Source organism: Neopelma chrysocephalum, unplaced genomic scaffold, assembly GCF_003984885.1.
Source record: "Neopelma chrysocephalum unplaced genomic scaffold, ASM398488v2 Primary Assembly neopelma1_23b, whole genome shotgun sequence".
Lineage (NCBI taxonomy): Eukaryota > Metazoa > Chordata > Aves > Passeriformes > Pipridae > Neopelma > Neopelma chrysocephalum.
The window spans coordinates 16,498,331-16,511,140 of NW_020897692.1; the positions used below are offsets into that span (position 1 = coordinate 16,498,331).

The 12,810-nt window shown below is 33.7% G+C and overlaps 1 protein-coding gene across 9 annotated transcripts in view; it reads right to left on the reverse strand.

Annotated features, from left to right (window-relative positions):
* The window catches only part of PHF3 (PHD finger protein 3), a 56,685-nt gene that overhangs the window by 12,936 nt on the left and 30,939 nt on the right, over positions 1-12,810 (reverse strand). For all 9 annotated transcript variants that reach the window (XM_027698136.1, XM_027698101.1, XM_027698163.1 and 6 more), the window contains 5 exons: positions 5,438-5,762; positions 4,215-4,392; positions 1,804-1,954; positions 1,526-1,682; positions 389-505 (listed from right to left, as the gene is read on the reverse strand). In XM_027698136.1, the coding sequence (XP_027553937.1) occupies positions 389-505; positions 1,526-1,682; positions 1,804-1,954; positions 4,215-4,392; positions 5,438-5,762 (928 nt within the window). The remainder of the gene's footprint in view (positions 1-388; positions 506-1,525; positions 1,683-1,803; positions 1,955-4,214; positions 4,393-5,437; positions 5,763-12,810) is intronic.

The window sequence follows — 12,810 nt, forward strand, 5'->3', positions numbered from 1 at the left end:
TGGTTTGGTTTGCCCAAATAGATCTCTCTCCCTCTTTAAAAAATGGGTATTTCTAAAGCTCTAGTAAGAGCTTTAAAGTATTACAGAAAATAAGGACAAAGATGCCTTCACTCTTGAGACAGCAGAACAAAGAGCAAGCAGCAATACAGTTGCACGGCAAAGGAAAATGCTTGGTTTCCCCCTTTCAGGAATTGACTACTCTTCTTTCACTTCTGTCCTAACAACCTCTTTGGGTTTTGAATACTAAAGAAATTATAGAGATCCTCCTGCTTAGTCACAGTTGCTCTGTACAACACACATTCTGTTCTTTCTGCATGCACTTAACCTGCAAACAGCAGTTACACATGCTTAGGCTGTCAACCAAACAACAGAAGTTCATAAATCTCACATGTCTGTTTTCTCTCTGTCTCCAGGCAGCCAGTTCTTTGGAAGCCAGCTCTTCTGGACTCATTTTTATTAGATGGTCTGGAGTAACCTCTCCTTTCAGTACTTTCTTAAATAATATCTAGAAGAAAAAAGAAAAGTAACTACTGTTATCACAACAAAAACAGCTTGCAGCAGGAAATACATCACAGAAGCAACATGCAACATGCTTTGTACAGCTATAGGGATCATGTGGGTTTGTTTCTTCCACTGCAGTAAGTGGTACCAGATTTTATAACATAAAAATCTAAATTCCAGAGCTCCATTTATTCTGCATAACAATGTATCTACATATACCCTTACTGATCAGATGTATAATCAACAGTTGTTTCAAAGGAGAAAATGAGTTTATGCCCACTGCAGCAGTAACTCAGACATTTTGGTTTTCTAAAAAGGTGCAAATCCTCTCTATTATACAACAAAGAGAGTATCAAAGAGGATGTCTGTGTTTCTTGACTGAATGAAGTCCTAGGGTAAAAGAAAGAGAACCAACTAATTTAGGGGTATGAGCAAAAACAAGGCAGAAGTTAGCTGTTAGACAGAAGTTAGTTTGTTCATATAATTTACAGTTGGCTAATTATAATGGCAAAATACTACAAACAAAGCAACTTCATCAGAGTAACTGATAAAACAGACAAAAGATAGAAGCTGAGGAGGTATGATGTTGACTAATGAGCTCACAGAAAGCAGAAAAGAGAGTGAAGATAAAGCTTGAGAAATCTGGGTATGAAAAAGCATGGTGAGACAAGATCCTGGACAGAAAAATCCTTAGTGTAGTAAACACCAAAGAGTTATGGGGAAAAACAGAAACATCCAAATAACAGATCAGTGGTAGGTTGATATACACTACACTTTGAAACCCAGCAATAAAACATACAGTGAGAGCAAAGAGTAGAAGAATTAATGAGGAAAAAGAAGACAGAGAACAAACACTGAGTGCCCAAAGAACAAACAACATCAAAGAAACAAAAAACTCTACTAAAAAAAACCCCAAACAGGTAAATTGCAGCAGGATTTATAAAGTATCTCCATAGAAGACTGTTCCTTTAATCTACAGCAAATAAAGGATTTCTGTAAAGCATAACAGACAAATTTCACATACATTATTTTTAGGATCTTTTAAATTGAACATTAAGCTTCTGTATTTGTTCTTATACTTTGCATCAGTGTCTCGAAAAAAAGAAAACAGCTCTCTTTCAATCCTTGTGGCAACTTTTGCTGCTCTCTCCTCGGGAATCTTTAAACTGGAGTCTGTCAATCTGTGAGAAAACACAATGGCAAAAATTACCAAATGCTTCCAAATAATTAATATTTTTTCCTCTGCTTTCCAAATGAAAATATTTCCAAACACATATTAATAATTTATTACTGTATTTTTACCTTTTCATCAGAATTTCTTTAAGAGACTGCTTGACACTTTGTCTTATCTGATCAGCAGAAGGTTTAGAAGCTGGTACAGCCGGCAGGTGTGTTGCACTAATGGATCCTTTCTCATTTTTCTTTTTCCTAATTTCTTGTTTCTCATGAACACCTATCAAAACACAGTTAAAAACTGTAACATTCTCAAGCCACTTTTATAAACTTTTACTGTTGCTGGAGTTACTGTCATGAAGTTTTATTTTTAAACTGCTAAGAATTGAACTTCAAAAAGAAGGAATGGACCCACAGGGTGGATGGTTTTTGATAGGTTGATTTTTTTTTATTTCTTTGGTTTGGATTTTGTGTTACTTAGATTATTCCAGAAAAAAAGCTTCCTTAGCAGAAACAAACAGGGTTACCGCCCTTTGATTTAAGGTATTTTCTTCTACACTAAACCAAGATGATCAGTGCTTACTAGTTTAATCTTAAGTAAGATTTTTGACTCTGAATTTTTTAACAGCATAGATGAATTTTTCAATGAATGAACTGAGAAATAATATACTATGAAGCATATATCATAAGCATAGTAAGTTTAACTTTAAAATCCCATTTTTCATTAAACTTAGCATTTCTGTATCTGTTAGCCATCAAAATTATTTCAATTATAATAACCTTAGCTTCGGATTCAGAACACTCTTAAAACAAAGTCATTATAAGGACTGTGTCACAAATAATGCAAATAATGGATAAGTTAACCAAATTAAAATCATTAAAGCAAAATTATTAATTTTCAGAGTGTCAACTGAAAGGTCGTCTGTCTCAGCATGTGAACACATCACTGATTTTGAGCAGCAGCCTTCTATTTAGGAAAGTAATGGGAAATAAATAATACTAATTTTTTTCACTTTCTACTCTGGAAAAAGAAACAAATTGAAGACCGACAAAGATCTAACTGGAGAGTTCGATTGTAAAAAGAAGTCCTTCTTTATTATTACTTTCCCCTATTGAGTGCAACTTAGAATGCATTAATACCAGAAGCAAACTTAACTATATTTTCAAGTGGCTATAAAAAGGCAGAGTGTCTTTTCTGTTGGGCAGACAGCCTGGGTGGATCAACTCTCACGAATTCAACCGATTCAAATCAAAATTACCAACCTCCCTTTCCTTGCCAGCAAGGTGGTGCAGACCTTGGCCATTCTGTGCTGTGCTCTACAGTGTTCCTATGCTGGTCTTAAGTACAGCAGCTCTAACAATGCTTTTATTTCCTCAATACATATTTTTGCTCATCTCCTTCTCCTCGGAAGGATGAAGAACTGGACTAAAGCCTCTCAAAAACCGTAGCCTGACAGGGTCAAGGGAAATGAAAAACCTTCACATGCCAGTAGCACTTCGGCAACATTTCAACCATCTGATAAAAAAGTCCCACAGTAGGCAAGTGATGGGCAAGATTAGCAATAAACAATGCCATTATAAGCATAATTCAAAGCAGTTAAGAGATTAAGACAAATGTACTGCTTTAATTTTATGCCAATTGTCCTAAATGAGACTGCCAAGTGTCATCTCCTTTTAAAAATGATTTTGAGATTAACTTCTATTCTGAAATGGTCACTGTATTGTCAGTATAAAATACTTACATTTGGATTTACATTTAACGCTGATATTTTCAACTCTAATAAGAGTTTCTAGAATGTATCGGCATTGGCAAAAAAACAGAAGAGCAGAATTCTGTATTTTTTAGACAAAAATTCAAAACTTGAGTTTAGGAGTTAAAGATGGTTCTCACACAAAATCTCACTAGCTTTGTTGCTGAGGTTTCAGTTTGAAACAATGACAATTTCACATTATCATGACTTTAAAAGAATAATGCTTCCTGGAAGAAGCAGGAAGAGGACAAAGGTTGCTGGGAGGGGAAATACATTCCTTCAACCTTTCAAATAAAATGTAGTTAAAAATCTGATGACTCAGTGTGCAATATAGTGTTCCCCTTTGAAATGAGTTGATAAAATCGACAATTTGTGCAAAACACATCAGTAAGTCAATATATAATTCATACAGAAATTAAAACACTTTTATATACACTAAGTATTTCATGATATTTTATGGAAGAGTATTTCAAAGTCTCATGCAATGTGAAATAAAGTTTAATACAGAGATGTCTATGTACTTTTCTCCCACTCGATTACATGAGCATCCTCTACTACTGAAACAGGAAACACACATCTACATAGGAAGCATTTATCTATGAAAAAAATAATTAAAAAAAAAAAGAGAAATAAAGATCATAAACATCATGGGAACAAACAGCTCTTCAGATCACCATCTCTTCCACTATGGAATGTGGTTTGAAAAACTGATGCTATAAAGAAAATTATCATCCTTCACTGTACATATATGTGAATTACAGTGTGCAGTACTTCACCAAACCTCAGTACCTGATTTTGTGGACCTTTCTGCCATACTAAGGGATTCTTTACTTATTTTTTCATTTTTATCTTCAGGGGACCGCCGAGGAATTACGCCAGTTTGTGGTCCTTTCCGAGCAGGAGCATGCTGCCCTTTTTTAGTATCCAAGTCTCTGGACTCTGACAAGTTCTTCCCATCACCAGATTCCTGAAATAAACATTAACACATGTTAGCACACTACTCAATGCTACAATCAACCACCACCTAATTACCACATATTTTTCTTTTTTTTTTCTTTTTATATGTATAACGTATACCCTGGATGTATGCACCATCATATAATATTTTCTAAAGAGTTACTGAACAAAATTCCAAATTACTGGCAAGCACTGCAGTCTCTTTTAAATACTGGCTGAAGACACAACACAGACAATTTGCATTTAAGTTCTGTATTGAAAACCACTATGTTTTATTTTAATATGTCAGGGATGAATGAACATCTCTTAACTGGTTTTAGCCACGTATCCACAGATATCACTGATGTTTAGAAAGCATATGTAAATCAAAATTAAAAAGAATAGCTCACATGTCAGAATTTCAATATTACTATTCAGAAATAAGACAGAATTATTGATGATGATGTTATCATGAATATGACACTCTACACTAAAAGACTGAAGAATTGTCTCAATACTCTTTGCAAATTATTCTTTGGTTAGTAAAATCAGACACAAAAAGTAGAAAGGCCCCAATTAAAGCATTAGGCATTTTCTTCCACACACCATCTGAAGTAAAAACAATCAAAAGTAAAACACTGTTAGCATATTGTCTTACAGATATTTAATATATGTGCAGTTTATAATATATAGAAAATTGTCAGATGTCCTAGAATAAATTTAGAAAGAAAAATGCACTAAGTTATTCACCACTTCTATATACACCTGTATGTATAGTTTAATATACACATTGAGGAGTTGGACTTTGATGATCCTTATGGGTCCCTTCCAACTCAGGATATTCTATATGCATATGAAATGTACATAAACCTGTTCAAATATAAGAACAGTTTAGCAATATCATCTTGAAGAAGTCATGCTAGTTAGAAAATGAAGTAACTGTCAATAATAAAAGAGAAGTTTTAAATTAGATTCACAAAGATGTTTGAAACGTGATCTATTAACTGGCACTAGGACAGGAAAAAACCTTCTAACTCCAGTAATTAAGAGAACTTAAAGCACTAAATAAGACTCACCCGTCTGAAGATTTTGACTTTGTGTTTCCCAGTGTCCTCCATTTGCTTTGTTTTTTCAGTTGTCATATTTAGATTACAAGCAGGTGTTTGCTTCGACATCCCCAGTTTTTCACACTCAATTGCTTTTTCTTCTCTATGCTCAAGTTTCACTGGAGTATCAGGTACACTTTGATCAAAACACTCCATTTTTTTGTCTTCTTCAGCACAGCATTTCACACACACATACTCCTTATCTTCTTCGCCCATCTGCTGTGCTTGAGAAAGGCTCAGTCCAACACAATCACCATGAAACCAATCATCACATCTACCACAACCTACCATAAACCTGAAAAAAAATAAGACATGTCAGTGAAAACTGTGAAAGAAGACTATGAAAGAAGATACACCAACTTCAGCAGAATATACCACACTTGTTCTGATTTGTGCATCTCAACAATTTGTTCTTACCTGGCAAGTGATTTTCTTTGTAGCTTTACATCCATCTCCAGCCTTACGACATGGTATGATCTCCCTGAGAAATATTGGTTTTGGTCTTTTTGCCTTTTACAGTAGTCCAAGAGACTATCAAAACCTCATTATATTTATGTAATTTGCCCCCAAATCCTACCAAGTTTTTTTTCAAACTACTATTAAAGCTCATATGAAGGTTAAAAAAAGAAAAAAAAAAAGAAACACCAACTCTCAGAACTAGTAAACTTGTTTGAAAATACTTGAAAATTTTCTTGCAAGATCATATTATCCCTGCTTTCCTTCAAATATGGTCATCATCCTAACATCACAAATGTATCAAGTGCCAACTTCCACAATAGTACAAGGTCTTTAAGTGTTTTGACAAATACAATGAGCACAGGCACAGCAACCTATTCTAAATTAGTTGGTATTTTACATCTCATTCCTTAGACCTTTATTACTAAATTATTTCTAGGAAGTTACTTTTTATTGTCTTTACTGGTGAATACAGGGCCAGGAGTTCGGCTTTCAATACCATCAGTCCAGCTTGCAGTGACTGTTTTGTTTTCTTCCAAAAAAGGTACAGCACTTTCGTGCTGCTCAGTTATTTTATGCAGATGTCCATTTAAAGGACACCTCTCAATTCACAAGTCAACTGCTTCATTATTTTAAAAGCAGAATCAACTCTAGATACAGATAGTATTTTCAAAGTGCTGTAAAGATCACTTGGTCTAAAATAAAAGCATAATTTCTGGCTATTTTGTGGAAGTATTTTGAAAACTTCATCACATATCACTAGTAACTCACTGCACTCATAGGTACAATCTCCAGTGCAACTATTTGTGAAGGATGTGGAATTTGTGAAGGAAGTTACACAGGCTAAACACCTCAAAAAACCTAATTCAGACTTACATAGTACATTTTTTTTCTAATTCCTCCTTATAATAACGAACCTTGCATCATTACCAAATGCTTTCAAATGATGCAGGCATATCTCTTGCATTATCCACTTACATTTTCTTGCCCCTTTTATATTTTTTGGTTTCTTTTTTTTCCCATTTTATTTGTTTTCTTGTTCTCATTTTTTTTTATTTACATAAACTATATTAAAGATATGTACTATTATATAGTCTATTTGAAGAAAATCAAGAAAGAGTGCAAGTGTATTATGAAAAGTGCAAGTTCTTTGTTAACACTGAAAAATTATTTACTGAATTCCTAGGTTTTGAATTCCATATAAGAGACCTGATTTAAAAAGCAATTAATGAAAACCTGCTTGTTTCAGCAATATATTTAACAAGCAAAATACACTGACCTGCAAACCCCATTTCTTTCATCTAATACCTTTAAAATCTCTTCTCTAAGACAATTCTAAGGAACATGATTCCTAACCTCTGTATGTCTCTATTCAGTCTAGGATCTCCTGACTTACCAACTCTGCAGAATCATATAAATATTACAGAAGGTAATATTTAGAGCAACTTTTATTCTCCAGAACTGCAAATAAATATTCCAGGTTGCTTAATGCAGGTACTGTATTCAAGAATACAATACTGGTATCTCAAGAGATGAGAATTCTTAATAACAGGAGACGTTTGAAATAAGAGAACAGAAGGAAAAACTGTATCTTTATGTTCTGTCCTTCCCTACTCAAAATACATCAGGATTAAATTCTGTTGAAGAAAATAGTATTTAGATGGAAAATAAGCCTGAGAAGTTTTAAATTTCCAGCAGATTGAGAAAAAGCCTATGATGCTGTTTGCTAGATTTGAAGAAACCAGCTAATTTTAATGTAGTTTGTGAAGAAAACTATTTTCTCATTTTTAATTTATTTCTTTTTCTGAGCTGTAAGTACATTTATAGTATTACTGATCACTAGCAAACAATATCTGTCCATCTACTTCATAATTTCAATTAGGAAGGCAGATATTCCTTCACATTTTGTCAATATCTCAGTCTTTTCAGAATCACATTCCAGCAAAGTTCAAATACAAGAAAGGTAACAGCAGGGCACAATTACTTCTGATGGTCTTACCAGAGTAATACCATAGAATTCAAAAGCACAACAGAAAAACAAGAAAGAAGTGATGGGACTTCTACACAAAACTGATTGCTCCTTTTTGAGAGCCTAGAGCCAAACATGCATGAGTGCCTATTTCACAACTGCAAGGGTCCACAAGCAGATGCTTTACAGAGGACACATCTTGTACCATTGCAAGAAAATACTAGTAAAGCTCTGGGAACACTGAAACCAGTTGCCAAAATTCCACACTTTAAATTTTCTGCAAAGCTGAAATAAGATCAAAGCATACAGTCAGGTGCTTCATGCTTAAAGGATATTTTGGTGTAATATGGAATTCATGCTTTTTGTTCAAAAATAGAAAGAAAACAAGAATACACCATCATGAAGCCACAATTGCTACTAATTGAATTTTTATTAAAATATATGGGTTTTTTTACCAGTTTGTAAATTCAGGCATTGGAGACTAATTTGTTAAATAAGGAAGACAGATTGCAGCCTTTAGCAACCAAAACAAACTTTTGATTTAATATTTAGGAAATGGACTACATTTGCAGAAGAGATTAGACTAAAGTACACAAGATGCTGCACAACTTCAACTTTAAACTGACAGCACGTGGATTTTTTTCAGCTTAGTTCACACATAATAAGGGGGCAATAGAGATGGTATATGATATAAGTAAGGCACCAGGATAGGCATCCAGTCTTACATCTTTATTTTAAGATCTATCAAATAAATAAATAATAAAATTTTTAAAAGTTAAAAAACCCTACAATTAATTCAGCTCAGAAAAGATCATTCTTCTCCAAGACTATACACCAAGACTGACAGATGTCATTCAAGCCATCTTAACCAAACTACTGAAGATCAAATATTCATTTGGCTTCATTCCAGTCTTCACAACAAGGGTTCAATTACACGATATTTTAACACACACAATAAAACTTCAGAATTCAGGATTCAGAAATCAAGACTACAAAGAGAATCAGGAAATGTCCATGAAGCCTGTACCATAAAACAGAATGTAATGCTTACAATTGTTTTGTTTAAACCTAATTACACAAAATGGTAATAAAAATACTGGTGCTGCCTGCCTAAAAAAATTCACTATTTCTACTAGTTGTTTTTTTTTCCACACTAGTGAACTGTAAGACTGCAACTTATGAGTTTATGAGAGAACATACTGATTTTGATACCAGTAATGTAAATAATCCTTTTTACCATAAGGCTACTTTTACATCTTTGTCTTTTCACTCGTTTGCACACAAAACAAAACTATGATTTGTAACAATTATATAATTGTGTCATGGGTAATGTTCAAAGACTAAAAAAGGGAGTCAAGAGAAACTGAAGCCTGGCTTGAAGGATCAAGGATGTCCTCTTGCAAAGTTGTCAGTTTTGACTGAAGAGGTTCTGATATCTTGGACTAGCAAAACATCAAAGTTTCTGACTGCAGATTGCTTCAAATTTGAAGTGCAGGACTTTTACCCATGTTGTAAGGCTGGATTGGAAGATGTAAAGCTGAAAGAGAAAGAAAAATGTGTTTTAAAATATTAAATCATGCCACATTCAATAATAGAATTGCTTTCACTGGACTTTAATATAAAAACAATTTTTTTAAAGAAAAATTTAAAAACAATTCATAGGTGACAACAGACAGTACTATAGCTCATTGGAACCTTTGCACAGAGCATGTTATTGTTTCATTCCTTTAAAGAATCCCCTTCAGAGTCCACACACCAGCATGAAAAGAGGCACCTTAAAATCAGAAAGCAATAGATGAAACATCTCTTATGATTGGAAGCCTTTCTTTGGTGTGTTATTTGTAGTAAATTAAATTCATTCATTAGATGAAGAACTCAGGCTTGATTTATTTTCTAAATATACAGGCCATATTTTAAAATTAACTTACGCAAATTCTATTTACGTAACAGGAGCAAGTTTCCAGAGAAATTCATTACCATAAAATGGGCAGAAATCATCTTATTCATAAAACAATTTTTCATTGTAAAGCTAAACTTAAGAGCAAAATAAAAGACAAAAAATTGGGAGCTGTCAGAGTAGTTTAGTGTGAGCCAGTAATCAGCATTTTAAGATTAATTAATAATGGAAGTTGGACTGTCACAGAAAATAATTTATTGCTTCCCTTTAGTCCTTCACGTTTGTGGCACATAGCATAGGGGAAAAATACAACAGGACTCATATCTTAACCCAATCCCCCACCCCCAACAAAAAAAAAGGAAACCCAACAATTCAAAACATCACTTTAACCCCAAACTCATGCAGGAGTAAAATCACTGTTCACACACTTTTTAAAGACTTGAGTATTTAAAGCACATCCCACCTGCATCTCCCTCCCTAAATGTTCACCAAATTTCTACAAAATCTGTTGTAAACTTGTAATAACATTACAACTGTGTCTCAGCTGCACTGATGCTACAGTCCAGTCCATGTTAAAGCAGAGACATCGCATGGCAGCAACTGTTTTTCCTTCAGCTTATTTAATAAAGAGCTTAGTTGAGAAGAAATTCATGGCATGGCAGCTCCACACCAGTGAAGTAGTATAGCTCAATTAAAAGCTCAAGCTCTGTCAAAAAACAAGTCTTGTCGGAGTAGTTCCACTTATTTGTTTTTTGACAAATTCTAACACAGAAGACATGATTTTTCAGGTTTTGATCTTCTAGAAAGAACAACTAATCTCAAGCAAGCACTATCAGCAGATCTTTGGCACAGAATTTGCAGCACAGAAGACGACACTGCAAACTTATTTCCTAAGTATTAAATTTCAATAACCCAACTTTTATGCAATATAAGTTTCTTTTCTTTCTTAAAGGCATAATTTTCTTTGCTTTTCATTTTACAGGAACCTCTCCAAAAAGGAAGTAGGAAGAAGACAAGCAAGTTTATGCTTTTTGAACTAAAGGTAAATTCATGAAACATGCCAAACAGCAAAACCAAAACCACTGAACTTCCCAAAAACACTGAAAAAATGAGTACATTTCCTAAAATCTATACCAAAAAAAATCACTAAGGGAAGCTCCATTACCAGTGGATTCTATCCACATGTTGCACCTTGCAGGATCAGTGTCATACACTCTATAAACTGCATTTATAAGTAGTTTATATTTATGCACATCTTTTATAAAACCCTATTTTAGACAACTTATGGTATCCATTTGCCTGATTCCCTAATGTTACTGGTATTAATAATAATCCTACCAATACTAGAGCATAGTAATATAATCCGTATAAAGTCTACTAATACAATCATATAACTGTAAATATAAATCACAGTGGAGTCCTTCCATTCGTTAATTATACATTACAATGCTATTTTGTTTATACTGTCATTCAGCTGTGGGTGGACAAGCAAGATAGCTTTTAATATTGCAAGGCTTTTCACAGTAGAAGAAAAGTAGTAACAGACGCAGATAACTTAAAAGCATCATCCATAACTGTAAACTGATGACATCTTGCTTAATCTGCAGTTTAGCATACTCATACTATTCAATGAACATTAACTAGGTACCATCATTATTATAATTATTGCTCCTCCTGAAGAATGTTCTCACAACAGATCATTTACTATATACGATCCGCCCTAAAAAAAAGTGCACATGTAATTTAAGGATCATAAGTTTGGAGCCTTAAACTCCTTCCTCAACCACTCTCTTTTGTACTGGCTGTGCAAAGTGTATGATATAACCTGATTCCAATGCAGTTTACTGACAATTAGCACTATTTTCAAAATACAAATGTCCTAATAATAATCCTTACTACAGGAAAAAATAGTTTGCAGATTTTTTTTAACTCCATCCATCAGCCAAAGTACTTTTCTGCATTACATTTGTGAAGAAACTTTTTAATGATGACGTGCAAAGCAAGAGATCAGAAATACTATATCTTTGCTAAATCAACCTCTGCACTTCCCTATTAGTCACCTTTTACAACATTACTAACTTTTCCTCTATATTAAAGCAGAGTTGAAATGTGGGGAAAAGGAAGACCCTAAGCAAAACTCTAGTCCTACATCACTTAGTTTTTCTGTGAGGTCTGAGAAGGTCGGTTTGTTTCTGACCACACAAACTGTATGATCAAATCTCAAGCAACAAAAAAAACAAAACCAGAAAAAAATCCCACAAAACAAGAACAAAAAAGAATACTCAAACTCCCACAGTCTATTAAAAAAAACTTCACTTGGAATTGTAGTAATCAAAAGAGGAAGTCACTAGCAACAAACTAAAATTACACATTTTCCTTGAGATAATGCTTTCTAGAACATTTGCTTAGAAACAGCATCTCAAGTTATGTACTACAAATTATTCATCCAAAATTGACAGAAATTCTGCTAAAGAAGACAGACTACAGACAAGGGAGATAATCTGAAAAACATTAGTAAGGTTTTGTACAAGGAAGGAATTATTCAGCCCCCCAGCTTGCAGAGAACTCGAACATCTACACTGAAAACCAGAGAAATTTATAACATGAGCCCTTATACCAGAAGGATGCATACAAAAAATCTTACATTAGCAGATTTCTCAATGTCTGTAGAGCTACAATCTTCATCTAGCACTATGCCAAGAAATTAAATATTATTTTTAAAATTCAACTATCTTTAAAGATCTTTAATCTGTCTTCAGGAAAAGCTTAATATTTTCAACATCATTTGGATTCATTAAGAATTTGAATAGTAACTTCAGTCTGTAACATTTTTTATGTGGTATATATATCCATACACATTTCATATATAGATAGATGAATTAAAATTTATGCATATGATTTGTTATTAGCTGATGAGAAAACATCTGACAGCAATATGGGAACACACTGGCAACGTCAAACACGCTGAAAACAATACTGTGAGTAACAACAATTCAAACCTTCCACCGAAAAAACGCCTTT